The following is a 17,899-nucleotide window of genomic DNA, read 5'->3' on the forward strand; positions in this document are numbered from 1 at the left end:
GCATTCTGGATAAGGGATCTGTTCACTGGAGGTGCCCCGATGGTCCCTCGGGGTCCACGGTGTCCCCCGGCGTCCACAGCAGGCCTTCAGCATCATCTCTGGCATCTCCAGCAGTTCCAGGAGTGCATTGCACGAGTTCCCAGGTGCGCAATGCACTCCTGGGACCGCTGGAGACGATGCTGAAGGCCTGAGGTGGATGCCGGGGGACTTGGTAAGTATGAAGAAAAAAAAAGGTGGTGGTGGTGGGGGGGGGGGGGGGGGGGGGGGGGGGGGAGGTTTGAATCAGTCCAAAAACCTCAGTTTTTGGAGTCATTAGGATACTGGATCTCCGGATACAGGATGCTCAACCTGTACAAATGCTACTACCCATTTCTAAAACATTCACCAATCTGTATCATGATGACATCTTAACATGAATTGAATGTTTACTATTTAACATCCTATCTATTGTAGTCATTTCTGATATGAAGCTGTTTTATTTATTTATATATGTCTATCTACAGTATATCTATATACTGTATGTGTGTGTATATATATCCATGCCGACATGGATAGTGGGGGTATGAGCGTAGTAACTATAGTGGGCACCCAACTAACATATAAGTACCAAATATTTTTACAGAGACAGCTGTATACTTTGGAGCAGAGAAGGGAAAGGGGGACATGATAGAAACTTTCGGTACTTGTGACTTATCTGGGCGCCCGATGTTGAAATTGTATGCCAGTACCCTAAGCATGCGATTTGATGCGATTTGACGCGATTTCCCTTGAAATTCCCTTGAAGAGAAAATCGTGTTGCATTGTATGCTATTGTATTGCATGTGATGCGATTTGATGCGATTTTAATATGTACAGGCACCCAGATAGCTGTTTCATATGTGAAATGCCCCCCCAGACCCCATTTTTAATTGTATACCCACCCTGATGGCTAAATGACCCCCATTGTTAAAGCCACCCCACTATCAACGCCAACCCGAAGCGTGGCGAGCGCAGCGAACCCGCGAGGGGCGGCGGTACGCGTCCTCCGACCTTTTCATACCCCCACTATCCACGTCGGCGTAGAGTTGATTTTATATAGTGTGGCGAGCGCAGCGTGGCGAGCGGACGTGGATACCTTCACAGCTATACACGTTCCCTCGTGGGCTTCACAGGTTTCCGCGTCCCCTCGCGGGGCTCGCTGCGCTCGCCACGCTTCGGGCTCGTTAGCTCGCTGCGCTCGCCACACTATATAAAATCAACTCCACGCCGATGTGGATAGTGGGGGTATGAAAAGGTCGGAGGACGCGTACCGACGCCCCTCGCGGGCTCGCTGCGCTCGCCACGCTTCGGGTTGGCATTGATAGTGGGGTGGCGTTAACAATGAGGGGCATTTAGCCATCAGGGTGGGTATACAATTAAAAACGGGGTCTGGGGGCCCATTTCACATATGAAACAGGCATCTGGGTGCCTTCACATATTAAAATCGCGGCAAATCGCATCGCATGCAATCTGATTGCGATTTTTAGGTGCGATGAAGAATATCGGGGGCCCAGATAAGTCACAAGTACCAAACTTTCAAATATATCAAGGGCTTTAACAAGGTATATGTGGGAGACATTCTTCACAGGAAGAGGAGCAGCAGAACAAGAGGACATGGATTGAAACTAGAGGGAGGAAGATTCTGGGGAAATTTGAGGTAGAATTACTTCACAGAAAGAGTAGTAGATAAGTGGAATAGCCTCCCATCAGAGGTGGTAGAGGCAAATACAGAAGTACAATTTAAACATGCTTGGGATAGGCATATTGATATCCTTACAAAAAAATAAGGATCAGATATGGTTTGAGGTAACATGTTTAAAAAAGGGGCAGACTAGATGGGCCAAGTGGTTCTTATCTGCCGTCAAATTCTATGTTTCTATACTTTTGAGATTTATGGATCAATATGTTTTCACACTATTTTATTATATGCTAATAAAAATTGTATTTGAATAATTTTACTTTGAATAAGAAGTGCCCCAAGTCGTCTATGTCTCTTTTCGTATGTCATTACTGCCTAATTGTTTCTTGGGTGCACTACCAACACATGCAACTTTCTTGGATATAATGGGTATATTTAATCATATTTATGTATTGTGTGAAGTTTGTATATTCTCCCCATGCTTGCGTGGGTTTCCTCCATATGCTCCGGTTTCCTCCCACAATCGCATTGACCCGCGTAAGACCTTTTACACCACCTGCAGATCCGGGATTTTGCACGTTCCTGTGCAAAAACCTGGGTTTGCAGGGCTGGTGTAAAAGGGGTTTTAGAGACCTTGATCAACCATGTTTTAATGCTTACTATGATTGAAAATTTAACGTTATTAGTCGTTGATATGATTTATTTAATATTTTTCAATAAAACCATTTTTGCTGCTTATTACATCCTATATAATAAAATGCAAACATTGGTCCTTACCTCTGTGGGAGAATTCAAGAGTTTTGTGAGCCAGCAGTCATTAGATGGTGCCCAACGGAGCAATTTAAGTGTTGCTCTTTTCAGGGACACACACACAGCCACCGGCACTGGCATTACTGTTATGATGTTTCATCATTGTGAAGGGTTGGTAACTAGTCTGAATTAATGTAGATAAACCTATCTAAACATAAAAAGTACACTCAGAGACAACTTAATAGAACTGAACAGTTCTTGATTCAAATAAGAATGAAGGGTATCAAACCATCATCAAGGTGTTTCCTCCTTAATGTGTTGTATTTGTTTTACCTTTTAAGATTGAAAGTTTTTTTTTCATCCTATAGCAGGGGTGGGGAACCTTTTTTGTGCCAAGGGCCGTTTGTATGGGGAAAAAATCCTTCGGGGGCCATTTGTAAAAAATTATCTTACAAATTGCTGCAGCCGTCCCACGCTCCGGTGTCTGCCACTGAATAGGACTCCCAGTCTCCGGTTGCTGTTGATTAAGAGGAATCTCGTGAGAACGACCGACCTCTCGCGAGAATTCCCCTGTACTTGACAGTACTTGACTACCTGGTTGAAGCAGCTAGGCAGGAAGCAGCCCTGATTGGCAGCCCGCAGCCAATCACAGATCAGCTCAGTCAGTATGGAATTTGGACGCACGCAGTAGACCTAATGCAGGGGTGGGGAACCTCAGCAAAGCTGAGGGGCGGATGGGAGGGCCACTCAGACCGGCTACGGGGGCCGCATATGGCCCCCGGGCCTGAGGTTCCCCACCCCTGTCCTATAGGATTGTTAGGGGAGGAGGTGTGTGTGTGAAGTTACAGAATTGATTAATCTCATTTAAATATAGACCAAAAGCAACACGAATGTGGAATAATGTCAATGGGATTCTCTTATAATAGTCGTTATTTTACAAAGTTATGGCACTCCTGGGGTTTATTAAAACAAACTTATGGTTAGCCAGCCAACCCTGCATGCAATTTGCTGTTCTTTATAATTTGATTTTGAAAGGAATAACATGGCAACCACAGGCACATGATGATGATCATCGTACATGTACTCTGCTTGCACTGTGACATCATACTCTTCTCCCTTTTTGCTATCAAGTAGCATGCTAGGAGCTGTGAGCCTCTTTCTGCCAGTCTTTTTTGTTTGACATCCAGGTAGATTTTGAAGAAGATAATGATTTGTAGGAATATACAAAAAAAATTGAAAATGTTTGCTTTCTTAAAAGCATTCTTAACTTGCTATTAATGAAGAATAGGATTGTTGCATTAAATATAATTTTTATATTTGATAAAAAAAATGATCTTTCCATGGGTTTTTGTTATTTGTGTTTATTGTTGTGTGCAACACATCAATTTTTTTTTATCTATCAGCTTTGTAGGAGTCACATTTGAGGTGCTGAGAACAGGTTTTTACCTGTTATACCAAAATACTTTCATTTGCTATTGTTTGTGGAGAAATTTTTAAACACTATGGGCTAGACGTACTAAGCTTGAAAAGTTATACAATGGAGAGTGATAAACCACCAGCCAATCAGCTCCTTACTGCCATGTCACAGTGTGTGAAAAATGACAGGTAGGAGCTGATTGGTTAGTGGTTTATCACTCACCATTTTATCATTATCAAGGCTTAGTATATCTCACCATATAGCGGTTGCTACAAGTAACTTATAATTATAACAAAGTTGACAACTATGCACTCTTGTCAATATATGTAAAAATGGTAAAACCAGATGCCACATGAAAGTATATTTTATTGGTACCCTAGTTTGATACCATTCTTGGTATAATTCTTGAATACACCACTGATGAAGTCCTAAAGACGAAATGCATAGAGTTACACGTCTTCAATCCATAATGTGTCTAACATAAAAGCTTTCTCTGAATGCTCTATTGTGAAACGTTATAAGAATTTTGTTGAATGTATTTGTGTTGTGAACAAACCCATTGTTATTTTTTAAAGAAACACAAATGTAGGGCAAATAAATTTGGTGCCCTCTGATACTTATTTGTCTATCAAAATACCTTTATTGAATATTTGCTGAAACTGCTGTTTATTTGATGTTTTTTATAGGATTCTCTTCTGCATAACTTTTGATCCAAAATTGACATGTTTCTGCAATACAGTACTGAACAGTGTACACTTGTAAAGGTTTAGAGGCCACAAGCAATATATTTTTTTCTGACATATGCAGGATGTTCCACCGGAAGGCTATGGAAACAGACCCCCACCTCCTTCATTGACTACTGGCAAGACTAATCATGAGGAATTGAATTTAATACAGCAAGAGAGACCATCAAGCTTACCAGTAAGACCTATCTCTACTTAAAATGTATTCCTCTTTTATCCTGCTGCTGCTTACTATCTCTCGAACATGATCCTTATAGAGTACCTTCTGACAAAACTAGCTAAGTTTGTATAATCTATAAAGTGGATGTGAACATTTGGATGTGTGTCTGCACTTTATTTGCTCACCCTCTGAAGGTGAAGAGAAACTCACAGAAGTGCCTGTGCATTGTTGATCAACAACTGACACTTTGCCAACAGACATTCCTAGAGATATACACGAAATATGGCAGTCATGCACTATGTATGTATGTATGAAATTATATTTGCCATGTGAGGCAAAATGCTTTCTTTGCCACCTGATTAGCAACACTCTGTCAGATATGTTAACAATAACTTATTAGCTATGGAGCATATATTTGTTTTAATAACACTAGTTTAAATATTTATCTTAAGTTTATTCTTTTATGCACAATACTGAAATCAGATCCTTTTTTATATATGTAGAAATTCCTGTACTTTAAATATCATTGTACCTGTTGAATTTACTTTAATGAAATTTGCTGTCAACTCCTAATGGTTTTGAGTGCGAAAAGTACAGTATATGGTTATAGTAAAAAAAACCCAAAACCTGACATACTGTAGGCCACGTCCCCACAATCCAGCCCCCTGCTTTGTTTTACCCAGCCTGGCTTACCTCTCCATATCATCCCCATAATTAGTGTGTTCTTGGTAGTCAGACATGTCCTTCTCCACTCCTGTGGCTACTAGGCCATTGAAGGTGGTAATGTGTGGCTCCCACTACAAATAAAAGTTTGAGACGTCACAGACCTTACAAAATTATTATATGCTAAAATATTGGATCTGGGTCACCTCAGTCTGCCCCCACTCCCATTAGGAAAGATCATGTTATAAAGGTGTCAGTAAATCGGCTTGATTATGCGATCAATGGTAAAATGTGTCAGTAAATCGGCTTGATGATGTGATCAATGGTAACTTTCTGCCTTACTTCAGAAATGACCATCTCTCTTTATTGGTGACTATTATACTTTAATCAGATGTTTCTAATTAATAATTACATGTTTAAAAAGTGGAATTAGCCTTTATGGCACATTATTGTATGATCTTTAACTGTCATATCTAAATTTGGTCTAGTCAATTGCCCTATGCGAGGTACACAGTGTGCTATATCTCGTCCATTCAGCCGATGAACGACATATCACATAGGGGGTTATTTTGGTTCACTCTTTCTGACAAATTCCTTCTTAGAAGGACAAAACCATGTGCACTGCAGGGGGGGGGGGGCAGATATAAAAGGTGCAGAGATAATTCGATTTGGGTGAGTTATTTTGTTCCTGTGCAGGGAAAATACGGCCTGCTTTATTTTTACACTGAACTATAGATCTCACTTTGAAGTAAAACCCCACCCAAATTCTCTCTGCACAAGTAACATCTGCCCCACCTGCAGTGCACATGGTTTTATCCATCTAAGAAGGAATTTGTCAGAAAGAGTGAACCAAAATAACCCCCATAGTGTATCAGCAAAACTTTACAGAAGACATATCTATGAACGACATGTCTATGACAATTCCTAGACATATTGTATCAATACTGTTGCACAGCCAATGCCAACCACCCCATATGCCTCTCCAGGGACTGCAGACAAATGACATCACTACTGGTTCTTCTGGCAAGACACGTCGGCCGTTGTATTGGTTAGTGTGTATGTGCAATATGGTTTATGCATAGCACTTATAAATGGTTGGCCAGTTGATCCATCGCAAAGGTGCGTACTCAGCCTAGGTACTGTACGCTGGAAGCGTAAAATACCAAGTAAACCATATCTGGTGTTCAATTGAAAAAAAAAAAAGAAAGAAAGGAGAATACATACTATGTATAGGTGTGTGTATGTTTATATGTGTGTGTGTGTGTGTGTGTGTGTATATGTGTGTGTGTGTGTGTGTGTATGTATATATATATATATATATGTATATATATATATATAGTGTTCCTTCTAGTAGCACTTGCCATCTTTGAAAACCCATGCGGTTCCTCTTCCCTGCCTGGGGTGTCGCTGTCTGCTGTAGTGCTTCTAGCACAGTGTGGTCTGTATATCAGCACTGATATGCAAACCAGACCTGTACTAGAAACACCACAGCAGACAGCGACACCCCAGGCAGGGAACAGGAACTTCATGGGTTTTTAAAGATGGTGGGTGCTAGAATGAACACTATATATATATATATATATATATATATATATATATATATATATATATATATATATATATATATATATATATATATATATATATATATATACACACATGTATATATATACATAAAAAAAAAAAGAAAAGGGACTGTGCACACAAACATTCTGGAAGGTACAAGTTTCTAAATCATTGCTTTGGTCTCTAGGTGAAAAAAAATTGTTCAGTACTTGCACCCTTGGTGATAAGCTGCAATTGCTCATATAGAAGGTATAGTGTCAACTGGAGATATTAACCTTTTCTCTCTCAATGAAAACTAGCAAACCTACTCTATATATAGCAAACAATCCCTGTGTGAGGTTGCTGTCTAGTAGAAAGGTCATTGGAGTAGATGAGCTCAGTACAAAAAAAAGTATTTTTTGTAATATCCAGTCATTAAGGAGGTAGAAACAAGAGGACTTGATTTAACTGGGAACGACTATCCGTCTCTCCAGCTGTGACATGACCAGTGATTTTTTTAAGGGCTATATACACATATTGTATATTTGTTTATTTTATTAAATTGTATCAGGTATTTTTCTCACGGCTGTTCTTCAGCATTATGCCACAATACTGTAAAGTAGCTGAATGATGTTGTTTTCCTTTGTTTGGGTCAAAAAATTTTAGCTAAAAATTGTTACTGTGTGAAAGATTATTGACTCGCCAAGCCGTCAATTTCCAGTGAATAAAGCTCCCTCCATGTAGCTTTGGGGACATGTTGTGCATGCATTCTATTTTAGAGCAAACTGTAATTTAAAGCTGAGACAGTTTGATACCCCACTGAACTTTGTTTAAGCCTGAAATAAAGGCAAAAAAGCTAAAAGCCACAACAAAGTGACTAAGCTTTGTTGATTGCTTTCCTTGGCCATTTCAAGTGAACGCTCTGGAGAACTGACATTAGCAATGTGCAATATTCTGTACAGCTTAGGCTGCTATTTCTAATATTGTGGTTCTTTTATAGTTTATACTATTATTTAGCTGCTGATTGCACAAGACTCTGGACTGTAATTTCCTTTTTTTTTTTTTTAAATGTATACACACGTTCTTTTTCGTACCATTCTTTGTCTGTTGCACAATAATCAACAGGCATGCAATAAATGGAGCAGAGGTATTGTACATTGCAGAGAACCCTAGATGTCCAGGGTATATGGGTTGGAGTGGGAGGCTTGTTTGTCTGGAAAATGCAGTCTTGCTCGTACTGTACAGTAGTTATGTATGGTCGTACCAGGATTGATTAAAAAATATATATACCTGTACTGCACATACTGTATTTTTTAGCTTTCCGGTTTATTAGCACCACAGTTAATATCACAGATAATTCATGTTGTACGGTTTGTCACTAGGGACAAACAAAATGAGTATGGTGCAGAATCAAATGACCGTTACTTTGATGGTGGTGTCATGAAAAAGTGTCATAGGGTTTCTTTTTTTTGTTTAGTGTTTATTTTATTTTTATAATCTCTGGTGGCTTGTTCCAATGTTTTTTTTTTAGATGTTTTCTGTTGATATCGATTTTTGAAGTGATGTAAAAATAGTCTAGATTTTCTTAGGAGCTTGTCTATTTAGCTGTATTGTATTTAGTTAATTGCATGCTAGCCATAATCTCAGTGCCTAGGAGATTCATAAATTTAGAGGAACTCTCACATACACCAGTAGAGTAGACCAGCATCCCAGATACTGCCCCGTTGCAAAGTGAAGTGAGTAATCGGGAAGCTTTTTGATGGCTTCCATCATACAGTACTATCTGTCCTGGCATTTTACAGCATGGTGCTGTGCCAGAATGACAAAATATAAGCACCACCCACTTGGTTTAGGTGCACTCTTTCTGCACAACTAAGCCTCCCACCTGTTTTTATAGCTCGGTGGGAGGTTTAGGTGTGCGAAATGTAGGAAAAGAGGAGTTGATTGGAAAGGTATTTCCCAACCAAGGCAACCATGGGCCGGGACAAAATATTAAATTGCTAGGCCCAAATAAAATAAGGGCCCTTCCCACTGGGGCCCTCTGCTGACATCACCTCTCACACCGGTACATCAACCAATACTTATGTATTAATTGATGTCAACTGTAAAACAATTTGCATCGCAACATGCATTACTATAATATACAGAGACATTAGGGATGCACACAACCTTATAAATGAGTCCACGGTTTGTTTGTTTTCTGCTCTCAAAATCTGCACTACAACCTAAAAATCTTAAAGCAGAAAAGTAGGTCTATTTGCAAATGATTTCACGAACCGGTAGTGTTATATGTTAGTGTATTATGAAGAGCTTTTCTTTACATAGTCACATTAATTGCAGAGGTTGGTATTCTTTTTGCCCTCAGCATATTCTCTTTATTAAACAGTGTCAACATTCCAAACCAGAACATTTTGTTTTACCTGGGATTTGCACTACATAATGCATTCTTTTATCATTTATTTTGCAGGAAAAAATGTGCTTTTAGAGTTTATAGGTGAATGTTTAAAATTCTACATGTTCTGCATGTGCATTCAGGGTTTTTACAGCAACCGATTGAGTCATTGAACATATATTTTTCACTTTCATTGTGCTCATAGGGTAAAGGGCAGCATTTTTCCTTGATTGTTTTGGGAACAATGGAATATGTTATGGTCACTCCAGCTATGAAAGTCCAGTAAAAAATGTCTTGGACTTCAAAGATTATGAAATACTTCAGCTTTCTTGGATTTCCTCCAAAAAAAAAAGTTTAACGTTTAACTTAAACTAGCTTAATATGTATCTTATATACAATATTTACAAATACAATGAAAGACATCATTGACTTAAATGTATGGTTTTTTTTGCAATGTTTTTTGATTATTATATTAGTTCTATGGTTTCTATGTGCATGGCAGAGCAGACAAGGAACCACCTGTCCTGGTGAGAGTGTGATCAGGGCCGCTGCTAGGAATGTTGGGGCCCGGGACTGACCTTCAGCACGGGACCCCAGCGGAACCCCCCCCCTCGCTCATGCCGGCGGCACCCCCCTCGCAAGTGCCAACCCCCCCCCCCCCTCGCGAGCGCCAAATCCCCCCTCGCGAGCGCCACCCCCCCCAGCCAATTACTATTACTTTCCTGCGGCGGCAGTGCAGAATCTTCTCCCTCCAGGCGTCGGGACTCAGACGGAGCACTCACTGCACAGTGCAGCCTGCAGAGCGCCGAGCCCCTCTGTATCCTAGGCTCGGCGCTCTGCAGGCTGCACTGTGTATTGTGCGTGCCTGCCGCCGGCGCCGGGTGACATTGTGCGGGGGGGTGCCGTGCCACTGTGGGCAGCTGCCCGGGCCCCTCCAGAGGCCGGAGCCCAGGACAGCTGTACCCCTGGCACCCCCCTGTCGGCGGCCCTGAGTGTGATGTCATGTCATACCTTGGTGACTTTGCAGCTACTGGTTTAGGATGGTGCTTCATCACCAAAAGCAGCTCGCAATCCGTCAAAACTCTCCAGCTGACGCTAACTACTTTTGCAGACTTAGAAGATCATGGCCTTAGTTGAGCTCCATAATGAGATTGTGAAGGAAGTGAATATGCCTAACTCTTCGGTGTACAGTGCTGCTCATATATGGTTCTGTGCATTCACAAAAATTTTAGTTAGAGATTAAAGTTTACATTGTCAGCTTGTGTCTATTTTACCTATACTCTGCACATATGGAAACTTATTGTACACCCCTCTTGTGTGTGTGTGTGTGTGTGTGTGTGTGTGTACATACACAAACACACATACAAATGTAAAGCCAATATAAGTATTGATAGTATATAAAAACTGCACATAGATAAGATAGTTTAGGTAAAAATGAAGTTAGAATACAATAGATTAGATAAAAAATGAAAGTAGTTAAGAAAGGCTTATCTTCTAGGCAGAGTTTAGCAAGAAAATGTACCCACCGAATTTCGTGGTGTAGAAAATAAGTTAACATGTGGTGCCTAACATTCTCAAATATATATATATATATATATATATATATATATATATATATATATATATATATGTGTGCCCAGTGGATGAAGATTCTACTGTATATGGACACTTGTATGCTGAAGGAATGAGTGTCACTTGGAGACTGTTTAACAAAATTCTGTGCTGTATTCAAAACATCACATCAATAATACCAACGTTTCGAAGCCTCCCACTCCGTCACACCTCGAAAACGGAGCCGGGAGGTGTCAAAACGTTGGTATTATTGAGGTGATGTTTTTAATACAGCACAGTATTTTGTTAAACAGTCTCCGAGTGACGCTCATTCCTTCAGCATACAAGTGTATATATATGTATATATATATATATTTGCATGCATGCATACATACATACATACATACATACATATGGCTGCGTGGAGCTTGGAATGCAGGGATATTATTTTCTTGTAGCTGCAAGCGGTCCATCTTCTTATACCAGTGCCCGATGAGAGGCTGACCTATTTGCTGAACCCAACGGCGGCGACCTGAAGATTACTTTTCAGCTCTCACATGGTCACATCAGATACAGCACTGTCAGGGAAAGCCTAGCTTGGGAGTGGTGCATCTGATGTAACTACAATATTCAAGTGGAAAAAAAACTGGGATCTGGAAATTAGGGACAACTGGTAGCTATGGAAAAACTTGCCACAAGTCTGATCAAAGGAAAGATACTGGAAGCATTAGGTCACAACACATTTGTGTCCTTTGCTGCAGGCTGGTAGGCAAAACATAAAAACTATTTTCTAAGCTATTTTTTTAAATGTTTGGTTAGTAATAATCAGTAATATCACAGTATGTCCCCATGGATGGAGTAAATATTATTAAACACTTTTGACATCTGTAAGGCACTCAAATCTTAACTACTTAAAGTACCAGTTATATAGTTCGTAAGTGCAGGAAATGGGAAACACTAGGTTCCATATCGTAGATCCTACACGAGAGGCAATCATTTCAAGTCTGCGCAGACAGTAAAATAGAGGTGCTACCGTAGATCCCAGGCTTGAAATACATCTAATGTCACTAAATAGTCTCAGGTCACAGAAAAATGTGTCTGATCAATACCCATGGGAGTTAAAGGAAAATGAGCTATTACAGTCTTTAAAGTCAAGCCTTACCCTGTCTTACACTACACAGGCGCTTCAATTTTGCCTCTGCTAGCTACTGCTGAGATTACATTATGTTAACTTTGTCGTGCAATTTTGATGAGATAAAAGGAGTGTGTCCTAGTTGGAAGTATGGTGTGAATCCACAGGGTATAAAGCAGGCAGTGGAAAATGGAATATTTTTAACAGTTTTATTTCATTTTATGACACATACAAGTGGCAAGAACATTAGAGGCTGGGGAAAGATTATTACAACGCATCAATAGAGTTTTGTTTTTGATATAATGCTCTACCAATTTCCAGCATTTTTAGGTATAGGAAGCTCCTAATGGTGTGATAGATGAATACGTTTATACATATGTATGCAGATATCGTTTGCATAAAGTGACAATCAAACCCTTTGGGCTTTGTGCTGTTTTATTATATGATTTAAGATGCGAACAAAACAGAGGAACGAATATAGAGAGGATCACGTGCTCCCACGCAGATCCTTTTTTATATGTCTATAACGGATGCCTGCAGTGTCTTCCTCACGTAACATAGCGCTATATACCATTGTATGTAGGACTGTGTGTGCTGGCTATTCTAAGTGTAACTGTGCGTCATTCACAGTAATTATTTAGCAATTAGCTCTTATAACTAAACTCGGACAATTAAAGAAGATGCTTGCTATGGTTTTAGTGTACATGTTAATTCTTGAATTCTTGGTTGAATTCATGCACATACGGGTGCATCATTTACCTCCTAGCATGCAGTTTTAGAGAAAAATGATTTATAATATGCAGTATGGCTTAGATGGAGCCCTTTATACTAAGTCGTAGATGTAGGGGTTGTTTTATTGCTAAAATGTGTGTTATCCTGCAAAAATTAACCCAAGAGTGAATGTGTATGCGTGTACTGTACACGTTCAGGGGAATCCTAGCCTTACGGCGATGATTCCCCAGGTGCATAGAATTGGGTAAAGGGGGGGGGGGGGTGTTAGATTGCACGTATGGCTTATTTTCGGCTATCCTCGCCGAAAACAAGCCACCCTCGCTGCAGGAACCCCCTCGTCGGCAGCATTGAATACCACCCAAAGCCTCTCCCTTGCTGTTTGCATTATTTGTTATTTCTAAAGTCAAACAACCAAAGCAGCTGTGAATAAGGATTACCCCCCCCCCCCTTCCACTCACCTAATGCTGGCTAGTGTGTTGGATGGATGCAAATGTAATTTGTAATTAAGTTACCGGCTTCCAAAATGTAGAAACAAACAAAAACTGTACTGTACAAGGTACTGAAGTTAAATCTGTTTGATATAAACAATATAACTGAATGTTTTTGGCCATTTTTCTGGGTTTGTGAGCAAATTGCTAATTGTCATTTGCTCCCATACAATAACAGATTTCTAGTCCAACCAACCCTGTAGTTTGATGAAAGTTGGTCTACTTGTCATGTCATAGAAGTAGGCAGTCAGGTTCTGCCTACTCCTGCATGTTTGAATATAAAAAAACAGGCTGATATACTGACACTGACACACAGATGTCCAAAAGTTGACACACAGACACAGATGTGAATAAACAGACACAGATGCTGACACACAAACAGATGCTAAGACACAGGGGCTGGCACAGACACATGTTGATGCTGACACACACACACATGCTTTCTTTCTGGAGAGCACCTATACCTAAATGACAATGGTGCTTCTATATAGAGTGTGCCCCCATAGTGGCAGTCCACAAAGGCACATAGAACTGGATGTCTACTGTCCTAGTGTTACACAGTGAATGATTGGAGGAGGGCAAGAGAGTTGTACTAATGTTGGATTATTTAGAATGGGCACATGCACCAGCCCACCAGAGAATATTCCCACTCCCTAATTAATTTACACCAAGCACTTATTGATGCCATAATGGGCCGAATAGGCTCACTGACTGACAGGGCAGGGGGATAGAGACACGCAGCTCCTCCAACTCCTGGTTGTCCTGAGGTGCAGTCTTGGTTAGCCGCACAGATGGCGGGGAGGGGGTGCAGAGTGTTTGTGGGTGTCAGATTGGGGGTCTCAAAATTGACGCTGGGGTGGGTGGGGGAGATCAGATTGATCTTGTGTGCTGGCAGGGGTGGGGCAGAGAGATTGTGGGTGCCAACAGGGGAAGGAGAAAGAGTGATTATGGGTCACAACGGGGGGTGTCAGAGACCCCGCCATGGTGTACTCCCTTCCGATGCCGGCAAGCAACGGTGGGGGACACACATCCGCAGCATGGCCCTCGTTAAGGATCCACTCCCTCGTCTGCACATGCACAAACAACGGAAGGGGTTGTTAACGACCCACAGGAGTGTGCATCGTCATTCTGTGGAGGCATACATTCTGGGTCACTCAGAAGGGACAAAATGAGTGACATCTTTCTTTATATTGCCCAGAGTGTGTGGGGCTTTAGACTTCATATAATTTTGGTTACAAAACCCAGCATATAAAAAACCATGGCAAATGGTAAAACAAAACACAAAAAAGTTTGTTCATTGTTATGATTTGTGTGCATAGATAAAAAAAATAACTGATCTAGGAACATAGATGTCAGTCACTTATGACAATAATTTTGCTATAAATTATATAAATAAATTATATAAAACAATAAATTAACAATTTTTTACTCTCGTCGTGCTCCAGTCTTGACTATTTAAATTTAGGTCACGCATGTTGAATGCAGAGGTAGCATGGTCTAGACAGTGGTGATATAATCAGGAGTTGTGTTCATAAGATTAGGTGAATGCTGGCAAATGAGTCATTGAAGAGGAGAAAGGGGTCAGGAGCAGATAACTGCATTATTTAATCTGCAGATACAATAGTCTCTCTGAGTGTAATCTTAATTATAATAAGCTACATATGTACATAATATATGACAATATGTATATGTAAGGACATGATCATGTATATTTATTTGCAATAAAGGCAGTGTGTGTGTATATGTGTATATATGTGTGTATGTATGTGTGTGTGTGTGTGTATATATATATATATATATATATACGTATAACAACACTTGAGTATACGTATAACAACACTTTACTAAAAAATACAAGCTCACGTACACATAAGTTTTAAAACATGAACAAAGTCATCGTCACCAGTGCATCCACAGAGGTAACCGGCATCTGGGCTGACAGCAGGCCGACTCTCTTTCTCACTACGGAGCAGCAGCACGTTGTCACCACGATAGACAGACCAGACCACCGGACTTCCAGCGTCACTGCACACACACGCCGTCAATGGGTTTCGACACTTACGTTGTCAGCGTAGCCCAACGGCTACCTAGCGTAGTCAGCATAGCGTGCCTGCCAACGGCTGCCAAGCATAGTCAGCGTAGCACCCCTGCCAGCTCTCCTCAGGGGCCAGCTTGTGCTGCCTGTGTCTCCGGGAGTCCTCCTACCCCCCACATAGCCTCCGGTGCAGGCAGGGAGGCAGGGAACGGCAGCAGGCAGGGAGATGGAAGCCTCCCTGCCTGCGCTGGAGGCTGTGTGGGGGGTAGAAGGACTCCCGCGGCATGCAAATTTATACCAAGTTTTGTGTACTTTAGTACTGAAAAAGGATCGGTGTGCAAATTTATACCAAGTTTCGTGTACTTATTCCCAATAAGCAGAAGGGCTTACAGGAAATTATACCTGGTGTATTTAAATGTGTTTAAGTACTGAGAAAGGATACCTCTTTTCACTTTTTGTCCATCGGTTTGGGATCCAGGTGTTTGCTGTCTTGAAAAAGGGTCATGTGTAGACCCGAAACGTCGACTATGCCTTGAAGTTTTTAATGGATCTAATAAAGCCTTGAAGTTTTACTGAGTACTAAGTCTGGTGAGTGCGCTCTTTGTCTATTGGATATTTATGACTTACATGAAATATGGTCTGAGCTATGGACACCCCAGCAGCAGCTGTGTGAAGGAGTATTGTGAGTGCTGCTTTCTTCTACTATATATATATATATAGAGAGAGAGAGAATAGGGGTGCGCTAAAGATACCACTACAAAATTACATATATAATAAGACAATAATTTCTTAAAAACAAATAAGCATTTATTGAAGGTTATTCAGTAATGCATTTTTCTTTTCACTGTTTAGAGATTTTCATTTATGTTGTATATAGATCTGATACAAGGGGCCTTGTATCTGCGTTTATGAAATTCTCCAATTTGAGCAAAATCTATCAAAGTTCACCAATTGTTGTATTGTACATGTTTGCATATTTGCATGATTGTAATACCCCTGAGAAGGGTGTTTTATTGTACAGAATATACACGTGTACTTTTTATATTTTGTATTAAACATACAACTTTTTAAGTGACATTTATTGTTCTTCAGCGCACCCTGATCCCCCCCTTTTTTTCTATGTCTATTTGATTGGGTCTTGTCTAGCAGAAGACTCTTCAGAGGTGCTGCTCTAGTTCTATAAGCGCAGGAAAGGGTTTCTCCTTTGTGTATATATATATATATATATATATATATATATATATATATATATATTCCAGTTACATGGATCGGCACGCTCCGTTAACTCATCCAGTGCCTGGGGTGTCCATCCAATGGCTTGAAAAGCCAAACATAAACAGTGGGTATATATCTGAATGCACTCACCAGGACTTCTTTAGATTATGCTTAAAAGAGTTTAATTTCTCACATGGGTTACAGCGACAGTTGTCAGGTCATGTGTCGACATTTCGACCGCGCTCCGTGCATTCTGATATATACCCGCTATAGATAGATAGATAGATATCTCATACTTGCCTACTTTTCTGGAGTGTCCGGGAGGATCCCGAAAGTCATCTGGCACTCCTGGCTACTGAGAATGGTGGACAAGTATACCGCATCCAGCTCACCCTTCCCCCCTGTCACCACATTCACTGCTCACTGAACAAAAGTGGGTGGGGCTATTATGTGGTTCACACTACATTGTGTCATTGTAGCTATGCAGCCCCCCTCCTCCCAGCTAATCACAACACATACTGCATTGTGTGCAGCTGCAGAGGGGTGGTGCCGACAACAATAACACTACCCCCTTGACTTTAGAGTGTTTTTTTCACCCCCTCATAAACATTTTGGGGGCATGGCCTAATTGTGGGAGGTGGCCACACCCCAAAATGTTTAGGAGGGGGTGAAAAAACACGAGGAGGGAGTGTTATTGTCGTCGTACCCCCCTCAGCAGCAGCAGCACACACCTACAGCATGGGCTGTGCTGACAGCAGGCTCAGCATGAGCTCTCATGCTGTTAGTGAGACGCTCATGCTGATCCTGCTGTCAGCACAGCCCATGCTGTAGATGTGTGCTGCTGGCCAGAAGGTACAGAGGGGAAAGGGGGGGGTCGGACCAGGGCCCCCGGCCAGGCCCCTCCAGCAAGCACGGGCCCGGGTAATTAGTACCCGCCCCCCCTTCTCGTCGGCCCTGTGTATAGTTACCGATATAGGGCATACACACTTGACAATATACACGAACATGTTATTATGACTGATCATTATTGTGCATAATGTTTAAGATATTAAATTATGTGTACGCACCATTAGTGTGTGTTACACGTGGAGAAAACACTACATAATTCAATAGCTGTAGGACCTAGAGCTATTGTATATAGACCAGCTATTGTATATGCCCCTAAATGTGTAGTTTAAGGGTGCTGAGCCTTGGTGCAATTGACTTTTTCAATAGATATATTCATGTGTTAATTGATGTCCTTTTTTTTATTAAAAAAATAAACTTTAGAAGCAATATTTATTTAATGTCTGAATGATTATTTCACTCCAGAGAGAAAATTCTGATGAGTGCCTGTCATGTTTCCTGCACAACATTGAAATAATAAACAGATTTATGCGCACACTGCGCATTTTAAGTGACAGCCATAAAGATAAAGTG

General features: G+C 40.9%; 1 protein-coding gene across 12 annotated transcripts in view; it reads left to right on the forward strand.

The window, feature by feature from the left end:
- ARID1B (AT-rich interaction domain 1B) overlaps nucleotides 1-17,899 on the forward strand; it is a 434,060-nt gene that overhangs the window by 139,001 nt on the left and 277,160 nt on the right. For 9 of the 12 annotated variants that reach the window (XM_083176326.1, XM_083176327.1, XM_083176328.1 and 6 more), the window contains one exon: nucleotides 4,632-4,745. The exons of the other annotated variants lie outside the window; for them this stretch is intronic. In XM_083176326.1, coding sequence (XP_083032452.1) covers nucleotides 4,632-4,745 — 114 coding nt within the window. The remainder of the gene's footprint in view (nucleotides 1-4,631; nucleotides 4,746-17,899) is intronic. 12 annotated transcript variants of the gene reach the window in all.

The sequence above is a fragment of the Crinia signifera genome, chromosome 3 (assembly GCF_055691185.1).
Source record: "Crinia signifera chromosome 3, ASM5569118v1, whole genome shotgun sequence".
Taxonomy (NCBI): domain Eukaryota; kingdom Metazoa; phylum Chordata; class Amphibia; order Anura; family Myobatrachidae; genus Crinia; species Crinia signifera.